The sequence below is a fragment of the Echinops telfairi genome, unplaced genomic scaffold (assembly GCF_000313985.2).
Source record: "Echinops telfairi isolate 266 unplaced genomic scaffold, ASM31398v2 ScPeMD7_7400;HRSCAF=8409, whole genome shotgun sequence".
Lineage (NCBI taxonomy): Eukaryota > Metazoa > Chordata > Mammalia > Afrosoricida > Tenrecidae > Echinops > Echinops telfairi.
This window is the reverse complement of record NW_022111300.1, coordinates 20,618,264-20,628,824: the sequence shown is the minus strand read 5'-3', so window position 1 is coordinate 20,628,824 and position 10,561 is coordinate 20,618,264. Positions and strand designations below refer to the sequence as shown.

Below are 10,561 nucleotides of genomic sequence, written 5' to 3'. Positions count from 1 at the left end.
TTTTCCTTGGGTCTGTAAGCAGTGCTCAGGGGAGCTGCAGTCAAATCGAGCGAGTCTACTGTCCAAGACCTTTTTAAATGTGATAGAGGAAGAATGTCACTCTGAGGACTTAAGAGAACCAGACCAAAGGCATGGTGTTTTTTGTCACCCCATGTGCATATGCAATCGGACAGTGAATGAGGAAGACTGAAGAAGAACCGATGCATTTGAATTGTGGTGTTGGGGAGGAATATTGAAGGTACCGTGGACTGCAAGAAGAACAAACTAATCTGTCGCAGAAGTACGTCCCGAATACGCCTTAGAAGCGCACATCGCTAGACTTCAACTGCCATGCTTTGGGCATGTTATCAGGAGAGACCAGGCCTTGGGACAATGTATCTTGCTTACTGAAGTACAGAGTTGGAGAGAGAGAGAGAGAGAGAGAGAGAGAGAGAGAGAGAGAGAAGTCCCTTAAAAAGACAGATAAGACAGTGGTTACAGCAGTGGCAATTGTGAGGATGGGCCGTGTGTAAGGCTGCTGTGAGGGAGCAGCAGGTCACTGGCCCCTGACCGCAGGATCTATTACCATTGGATTTGGGGGGTTATTTGAAATATATATTAGTTGTAGATAAAACTATTTTTAAAATCCAGTACTATATCAGTCATAATGAACTATTAGTATTGTGAAATATATGTATACACATGTATATGTATATATATTTTCAAACTGTTTCCTATGTATCTATGATTTTTTTTAAATTGAGGTCTTACTGGGCATGCTGTTTTGTAGTTGTTTTTCCATTAAATATCTCATGATTTTTATTTCTCCTTATCTCTAGAGTGTGACATTGGATGACTGCATAATATCCTAGCTATTCTAACATGCATTAAGCCAATCCTCTATCTTTGGTAATTTATATTATTTTTGAATGTTTATTGTTGGAAACAAGATTAAGATCAGTGTGTTTTCACTTGCACAGATATCCACATAAAGATTAGACCCCTTCGGCATAACTATCTCACAGCGCAGTGATTGGCGCCAAGGTTCTGAGCATCTTTCGTATCTTAGGAACGCATGCCTTACTCTCCCTAAAGTGTGTGACAAGGTTCAGTGCCACGAGCAGTTCAGGTGGATGCTCTCACCAAGTTCATCCTGTGTAGTCTTTGTGGGAAAACATCTATCTGCAAAATTATTACTTTCTCTTTTGGTTCTTTAAATCAACTTTTCTTTGAAATTCCATTTGTCATTAAACACCTTCTGCTACTTTACATCTTTTGTTTCTATTTCTGTTCTTCTCGTGCCTAACTTGGGCCATGCGAATAAAAATTCCAACGACTGCTTCCTCAGTTCATTCCTAAGGTTGAATCACACAGTACATGTCAGATTACAAAACACATCAAGTCCGTAGTAGTGACTCAAGAAATGCCAGTTACAGTTGACACTGAATAGCATAACAATGAAAATTAATCTTTGTTTGTTTTCTCTCTCTCTTCCCAACAGATGATTCTGCTGCAGAGAGCTTTAATGGCAATGAGACTCTGGGGCACAGTTCTGTTGCTTCCGGGGGAGCACCCGGCGGGGAGATGGGAGAGCCCAACAGTGAAAGCAACACGGGGCTGGAGCAGGAGGAGCAGCCACTGAACCTGAGTGACAGTCCCCTCTCAGCGCAGCTGACTTCCGAGTACAGAATAGAGGAGCCCAGCAGTGATGGGAAAAGCAAATACAAGAACCTTCTAGTGTCTGACCTCAAGATGGAACGGGAGGCGAGAGAAAATGGAAGCAAGGTGAGCTCGTCTTGATTTCCAGGGTTTCTGAGCTGGACATGAAGGTTGCAAACTAATATGTGTTCCTGTAGGAGATGGGGCTTATCAACAATAAAACTATTTGGAAAAAATATTTGAAATAAATGCCAATAACTCATTACCAAGAGGCCTGTAACTCTGGTTGTTGTATGTGTCTATAAAATATGGGTAGGCTCCAAAAGGCTCATGGACAAATAGAATTAGGAGGAAATGAGATATTTCTGAAAGCCCTTTGAAGCCCCCTTATATAACAGAAGGCTTCTGGACTCCCAGAGAGCAAACGTCAGCATGCTTCAGACAAACCTGTCTGTGTGATTGCACAAGGCATCACTGGGGTTCAGTTTCTCATCCAGAGCTCTCTGGGAATGTGTTGAACTCGACTCTCGAGTTTTAGGTATCCATAGTGGACACGGTTTTAGACTGTGTATAGGTCACCATCTAATTTCTCCTGGCAGTAAAGTTGCCCGTGTCAATAAAGTTTCAGTGAAATTCTCCAATTTACTTCAGAAATCTGAGAATGTCTGAGATTTACTCCGAGTACACTGGAGAATTGTTAAGTGCCAGTGTTCTTGATGACACTGGTGGATTAAAGAATGAATTGAAGGATGAACTTTATCATTAACTGTAGTAAACAGAGACAAACATATTTCAGACATATGCTTTCAATTTCTAGATTATACTAAAAGGAATACAATCCCATCATTGCAATTGATTTATTTTTTTTAATGGTTTTTTTTTAAGCTTAACTTCTACTTGTTTGAAAACACATGCGGCTAACTTGGCACTGAAGATACATTTTGGAATACTTGCAGTTGATGAAATACAAATTTTCACTCCCTTAGTCTACTCCCATCTCTAAATTGGAAGAGGAACCGGTCTTTTGACATAAATCCTAAAAGCAAAATATCTTAATCTGGATTAATTTCTGAATTTGCGGAAGCACCCCATTTCCTAAATTGGCTCTATGTAAATCTTTTGCCTTGCCGGAGGGTGTGCTGCTTTACCCTCTCTTAAGCACATCACTAGACATTATCAAGCACTTAGGTCCTTTGCCTGAGGGAGGCTTTGGTCAATGCAAAGATAGCCTCTTGAGTGAGCTTAAAGCCACACCACACCAACGCAAGTGACTTTATGTTCGCTAACGTGATCGGAAACACTAGGTGATATTTTACAGAACAAATTGACTCTGCGTCTTCCTGACTGCTTTTCTACAACACAAACATTCAAGAAACTTCCTTTCTCTTCTATGGGTCCAGTGAAGGCTTTTCTAGTGTGATTCTCCTCTCTCAGCTCTCATTAAATACTATTACAGTAACAATAAACACTAAAACAATTTCCTGGGCAAAATAAATGAGATGAATATCTCTCAGGGAGAAAGAGAGGCCTTTCTACTCCCGTAACAGTGTTATAGGCTCAGAAACCCACAAAGGCAGTGCCACATTTTCATAATAAGGCTGCTTATGAGTTGGCATCGCCTCACTGGCAGTGGGTTTGGTTTTGCCTTTACACCTCTACTATAATGATGTTCTAAAAATCACAGATCAGACAAAATATGCAGGGTAAAGCGGATGATGGTTCTAGGCAAGGTGACACCCCTTTTGAGGAACTGAATGTTCATTTGTTTTAGGAGAGGAAGAGGGAGTCCCTGGGTGATGCAAATAGGTAACATACCTGGGCTGCTAACCAAAAAGTTGATGGTTCAAGACCACCCAAGACACCCTGGAAGAAAGGCTTGAGTGGCATCTACTTCTAAAAAACCACCACTCCAAACCCAATGGAGCCCAGGTCTGCTGTGACCCAGCGCCTGCAGTAGTGGTGCTGGTAGAGAAAGGGCAGCTTGCACAGAGACAGGGCACCAGGAAAGCAGGTGGGAAATCACGAGTGTGGCATTTGGAAGTGAAGCAGAGTGCCTGCCTAATGGAGAGCACGGTCCACTCAGGTGACCACTGAATGTTCACCACCAATGAAGATGGAACATAGTTCGGTTTGTGAAACCAGTCTTGGAAACATGTGCTGGGAAAGAATTCTGAGGGACTGTTTTTTTGGACTCCTTGAAAAGGGCACATTAAATAATCGGTGCACTCAAAGCATTCTCTTAAGGCCCTTGATACACACTTTGGAAAAGAGACTATACATACATCTGAAGGCTTTTTAGGGCAAGTACTCATTCTTAGGTTAAAACATTAAGAGTTCAAAGAAAGTAATAGCTCTAGTGCCCTCCTTTACCATTTGCCTGTCATTTTGTCCTGCGTTGGTGACTTGCATGTTGCTGAGCTGTTGGGAGCCATACTACTGGTAGAAGAGAAGAATGGTCCACTTCTGAACAATTAGCTACTACCGACCTTACAAGGAGCAGTGGAACATTACCCAGGACAGTGTCAGCAGATAGACTCCCAGCTGGGAGTCACTACAATACACCTGGAGAAAATCATAGCAGCTGTGAGGATGGCCCAGGATTGGGGAGTGTTTCATTCTATTACACCAGGGTCGCTGTGGGTGGAAACTAACTTAATGGCACCTAACAACAACAACAGTAAACACTAGTGTAGTAACAGTGAAAGAGGTCTTCCTAGAGCAAATGAGTCTTGGAATGAGCATTGAAGAAAATGTAAGATTATAATTTTTCAGTTATGGTTTTATGTCAAACATTGAAGGGCCGGAATGTATACAGGAAAGAGAGGACTTGGGTTTACCGGCCAGGAACTCATTGTTTATTCTCAGCTAGATATAGGTTTATAACTTGTCAATTTTAGAACATGAATGAGATAGTTATGCAACATAGACTATTTGTCTCTAATTGATTTATTCATCAAATATTTACTGAACAGCTCTGACATGCAAGGCATTGTGGCAGTAGTCAAGAATATAGGAATGAAGAAAGCTAGGCTTTTGACAGCTCTTTGTCTAACAGGAGAGAGAGAATTGAACTTGAATTTCTATGTGATTTCATAAGTAACGTGATAGACTTATGGGCAGATTAAAATGAGAGAACAGAAATGGGGCACCCAAAGGACAATAGTGAGTCTTAAGGAGGACTTTACAGAGAGATTAATGCCAGCATTGAGCAAGGGAGAGTAAGCAGGAATTATCCAGATGGAGAGGATTATTCATGAGAGTAGTTTAAGTATGTGTTGAGGCTGAAACTCAAGAAAGAACATGCTTGGTTTATTTACTTGCAGAAGTGTTGGCAAGGATGCTGACAGGGAGAAAATGGTAAGAGGAATGAAGGATAAAGGAGACCCATCAAGAAGTTTTTAGCCCTTTTAAGGGCTTTGAATTTCACCCCATAGTTTAGGTTGTTTTTGACTTGGATTATGGAAAGTTCATTCTGGCAATATTGTGATGGAGGAGTAAAAAAAGGAAACCATTTAGAGAGCACTGTGACAATCAGTAAAAAGACAATGACAATTAGAATCAAGTAAACAGAAATGGGAATGGAAAGCAAAAATCGAGTATATAGATAGAGGGAGAATAACATTCTTTGATGTTCTGTTTGCAGCGTCATCATATAGCCACAGAGACAGCCTGGCAGGTTTTACACCGCCATACTAATAAATGCTTTTGAAAAAAATGAACAGAAGTTTATTCAAGGTGAGACGTGAAGAAGAAAACTCTAGAATTTCTTCAAGACTGTTGACTTGGTCACCTAAGTGGATGGTTTTATTGACCAAGGTTCAGAATAAGAAACATTTGAAGGAGAAACAAATTTTGACATGTGAAGTTATAGTGTCTATCAAAACCCAAGTGCCAGTTTAGAAAGAAAGTTGGAAAGACGGTGTGTTCGACTGGGTTGACTAAAGAGACCTTCATATGTGTGTGAGAGAGAGCTTTATATCAAAGAGTAATTGAATGTTGAATAAACATCCCATCCCAGTCCTCAAGTCCTTTAAGTCTGTCTCTTGCTAGTCCATAACTTCCTCTTCAGACTCACGTAATTCATGCAATGATGCAGAATGCAGGAAGATCACAGGCCTGGTGGGTGCAAAGTCTTGTGGATCTAATGGTGGTGGACACATCATGGAGGGCTCTGGCTGCCATCAGCATGGCTCCATGGGGCTCCCCCAGCTCTCTGCCTGTCTCCTCCACAGGAAGGTGAAGCAGAGCGAGTGTGTGGCCTGTCTCCAGGGAGAAAGACAGGAAGGTTCCAAAATCCTCAGGAGAAGGTCACGCCCACAAGGAGGCATCATCAGGCTGTGACTGCGACCTGGTTGACAGGCTAAACCCCACTCCACTTTATTTATCAAGTTGACATGAATTATGTAGCTACCATAGATAGATATTTGAAAGGCATCAGATAGGAGAGCTGCTTGAAGCTGTTGCTGACCTCACCTGAGAAGAGAAAAAGAGTAAGAATATACCATATAATATACCTATAATGCAATAATATAAATGCATAAGGATCCTGTAGCAGATTGGGGCTTATGGAGAAAGAGCCACCCAAGGAAGCCAGATAAAAAATATGGCACCAAGAAAAGGAATTTTAGAAGCAAATGTGTCTGACATTTCAAACTGTTGCAAGTGGTTAAATTAATTAATGATCGGATGATATAAGAGGAACCCTGTTGACACAGTAACTAAAGCGCTCAGATGCTAACTGAAGAGTTGGTGGTTCAAATCCCCCAGTTGCTCCATGGGAGAAAGCTGCGGCACTTGGCTTGAAGATGGATAGCCCAGAAAGCACTGTGCAGCAGTGCTTTTTTGTCCTCTGGTGTTGCTCTGAGTTGCAAACCAACAGCCTTGTGTTTGGTTTGGTTTGGAAATGAAATGACATCAGCCTAAACTTGGACTGTGGTTTTGGGAAAGAACAGAAATCATTATTGAGAAATGGATGAGTAATCATTGCAGAGGTTGAGATGGGCATGCTGAGTCATATTAACTGTGCAGGAAACAGTCTATTGGGTTTCTTTAAAAGGATTTTTTTTTAATTATTATTCTGAATCCTTATGTAGCAAGAATTCATTTAGTTTCCTTGTGACTTTGGATCAAGGCATAGTTTACCCCAAGACTATCAGGTGAATTTCATATTAAAGGTTTAGTCCTCATGTGTTCTTTGGCCATTGTCCAATTAGTATCTTTTTCTTGGTAATCTTTAGGGATGTTCCATCACATCTGCACAACTTTATAAAATAACAGTTGGATTTTTTGTTGCTACTGGTATTTCTGAGTCTAGCCTTTCTTCTTACTAGGAGAAATATGAAAACTTGATTCGATAGATTCTTTAAGAAGCTGAGATTTCTGTGGGTTTAATATTGATCTTTCATAGTTTTCTTATGATTAATACCAATGAAAAATGGTTATGAAGCACTTTGGAAAAATGAAGAGTTAATAGAAATGGCTAAAATGAATAGTTGAACTGGATTATACCATTTACTGATTGTTGTTCTTATGAAAATTCACCCAAAGACTAGTGAGGAATCAGATACCAATCTAAAGAATAAACATACTGCTTTAAAAGAGTTTAATAACCAAACAAACCAACCAACCAATGGCTGTGAGTCAATTCTGATTCATAGCAACCTTCCAGAACGGAGTAGAACTGCTTCCTGTGGTCTTCGAGGCTGTCCATCTGTACTGGAGAAGGCAGTCACATCTTTCTCCCATGAAGTGACTGGTGGAGTCAACATGCTGACCTTGAAGTTAGCAGCCTAACATACAACTCATTGCAACACACCGCTCTAAAACCAAAGCCACTGGCATTGAGTCATTCTGACTCTTCGAACCCTGTAGGACAGAGCAGAAATGGTCTGTGGTGCTGCCGCAGTTGTCAGTGTTGATGGAGCAGTCCCTTCCTTGGAGCTGGCTGCTGGAGTCCCTGCTGTCCTGGTGTTCAGCCGTCCAACACTTAATCGATTAGGCCAGCAGGGCTCCTGTAGGTAGTAGTTACTGTCTACTTTTGAGTGGCCACTTTTTTAAGGGATAATTAGTAAGATTAGAGCTCAGACAAGGCTATTAGAGAACTAGTTATTTTACTTTAGAAGAAAATTGGCGAAGGAGAGACAAGTGCAGGTATAAACCTGTTTAAATTTATTAAAATTATTCATGATAATAGAAAATCAAAACTCCAGAAGACTAGTAGATAGAAATGCATGATTTACAAACAATGTATTGTTGATTTTTTTTTCTATTTAGTTTTCCTTTTTGTTAGTCTTTCTTGTAGTTTTGTAACCCAGCTGCATTTTTACTTAATATGCTAAAATATTCTGAATCAAACGCTCCAAACAATAATGTTCCAAATAATAATTGTGGTGTAGGGTGATTATTGTGCAAGGGTTAATGTATCACTGGGGTGACTGCATATTTGGTTTTGGGCTGAGTTCCAAAAAAACCCATAATTTTCACTCTACATAAGTAGTAATTATTTTCCAATGTGGTTCAGGTATTCTTTTTCAACTTTACTAAAGATGAATATTACTTTAAAACTTTACTAAAGATGAATATTACTATTCAATATAAGTTTGTAAAATATCCATCATAATTACCACTAATAATTGCTACATAATTTCATGTATGTTTGATGAATGGAAGTAGTACAGTCCTTAAAATACCACTATTAAGAATGAAATTGCCTTTTAAGGGCTCAAAGCAATGAATTCTTTTTGGGGACTGTAGTGTCTTGCTGTTTGTTATGGTGATATTCCAACTCATTATTGTTTCAGTTTAATGATTTTCAGTATTTAGTTTCCTGCTTTTAGAGATTTGGGTCCTGATTTTATGCAGAGTAGAAACAAATGTGACTAGTGTGCCAGGTTCTGTTATAGGCATTAGGACACATTTTGTTTGTTTGTTTGTTTGTTTTTAAAATCTTCAGGCCTTAAGAATGCAAACGTTGGCCAGAAATACTGGTATATAAATACGTGGATCATAGTATGGACATTTTATATGCCTTCTTGGCCTACTAACCATTCTATGGAACATTCTTGAGTTAATTTTTAAGAATTAAATAGGAGATAAACTCACTGCCAACTAGTCAATTCCAGCTCATAGCAACCCTACAGAGCAGGGTGGAACTGCACCTGTGGATTTCCAAGAATGTAACCCTTTATAGGAGTAGACAGCCTCAGCTTTCTCTCAAGGAGTGACTGGTGGTTTTGAACTGTTGACCTACAGTGAGCAGACCAATATGTAATGAACTACATCACCAGGGTTTCAAATAGGAGATAGTTAGTTAAGAAACCCAAATCCTACTACCACTGAGTTGATTCTGATTCCTAATGACAGAATAGAACGGTCACTTAGTGTTTCTGAAATTTATAAATCTTTACATGAGCAGAAAGCTTCATCTTCCTCCCATGGTCATTTGATGGTATTCCGAAGTTCCAGCCAGGTTGAATGTGATGAGCAAAAGTAAAGAGAGAGAATACTAAGTGTTGAGGAAAAGGATAATGAAAGAGAGAGTTCTAGAAGGGTAGAGCTGTGTTCCAGGCTAGAGGAGGCTTCAATTGCCTTAAAAAAAAAAAAAAAGTGTGGGGTTCATACTACAGCAAATTCACTCTGTAGGGACATGGAGTCACTGAAGAATATCAAATAAAAAAATGCCATGTTCTGATTGTGCGTGTGTTAGACCATGCTGGCAGGTTTATTATAGGATAGCCTTAGTGACATAAGAAGGGAGGAGGAATGACACAAGGGCCAGATTTAGTGTGCTGGTAGTAGACTCGAGAAGAGAGCATAGATTGAAGTAACATTTACAGGTTAAATAGGCAGAATTGGGCATTTAACTGGATAGTCTCTGGATAGGGTTTGGCTGAATTCCCCAGGGAGGCAAAACCAGTGACGCCTATGAAAAATGTGTGTGCAAAGAGCACCATGTATTTCAAGAAATTGGCTTACACAGTTGTACAAGTGGGTAAGCCCAGTCTGACTTCAAATCTGTGGGTCATATACTGCAGGTATTAAGCTGGATTATTCTCCTGAGCTGTGAAGCTTTGGGGACTGATGACTCTAGTCTTGGCAGGAACACCGTAGGCTGCAGAAGTGGGTGAATCTGAGGTTAGCAGTTCAAGTGGTGACTAGAGTGGCAACTGAATATCAGATGGCAGGTGAATTACACTTTGGGTTCAAATTCAAAGATCCAACGGTTGATCAGCCAGATACAGGATCCAAACCCAGCAAAGAAACCAGTCGGCTTTCCATAGTGACTATTTATATCGGAAGTAAGCCACACCCTCAAGTAAACTTCCTCTTGATAGCATCATGGCTGTGACATGAGTCAGGGAGCTGCACCCCACAGCTGCTTGTCTATTCATAGAAGATCCCTTCATGGAGTCAATTACATTATAGTAGGTCACATCTTGGAGGATTACTAAGCCTCAACTGACAAACCACGGAGAATCTTGGCCCAGCTGATTCGACACAAAACCCAATTATCACAGAGGGGGTGACATATCTAACAGCCACAGCATTTACAAAAAGTATATGTTGTCATTGTTAGGCACTGGTAAGTTGACTCAGGCTCATAGGTCTCTCCAGATAATGAATGAAACGTGCTGGTCCTGCAGCATCCACACAACTATGGTTAGGTTTTGAGTCCATTGTTGCAGACACTGGGCTAATCTATCATATCAGAAGTTTATTTGACCAAAATGATGTCCTTCTCCAAGGACTAGCCCCTCCTGATATTCAAAGTACATGAGATGAAATCTTGCTGTCCTAGTTTCTAATGAGCATTGAGACTCCAATTTCTCTAAAGAAAATGTGTCTGTTCTTCTGGTACTTTCAGTATTCTTTGTGCTTGACTTACTTCACTTAACATGATTTCCTCCAGTTCTTCCCATGCAGC

At 40.3% G+C, this 10,561-nt stretch overlaps 1 protein-coding gene across 4 annotated transcripts in view; it reads left to right on the top strand.

Annotated features, from left to right (window-relative positions):
- NOL4 (nucleolar protein 4) overlaps positions 1-10,561 on the top strand; it is a 387,938-nt gene that overhangs the window by 220,247 nt on the left and 157,130 nt on the right. For all 4 annotated transcript variants that reach the window (XM_004702942.2, XM_004702941.2, XM_045296177.1 and 1 more), the window contains one exon: positions 1,481-1,764. In XM_004702942.2, coding sequence (XP_004702999.1) covers positions 1,481-1,764 — 284 coding nt within the window. The remainder of the gene's footprint in view (positions 1-1,480; positions 1,765-10,561) is intronic.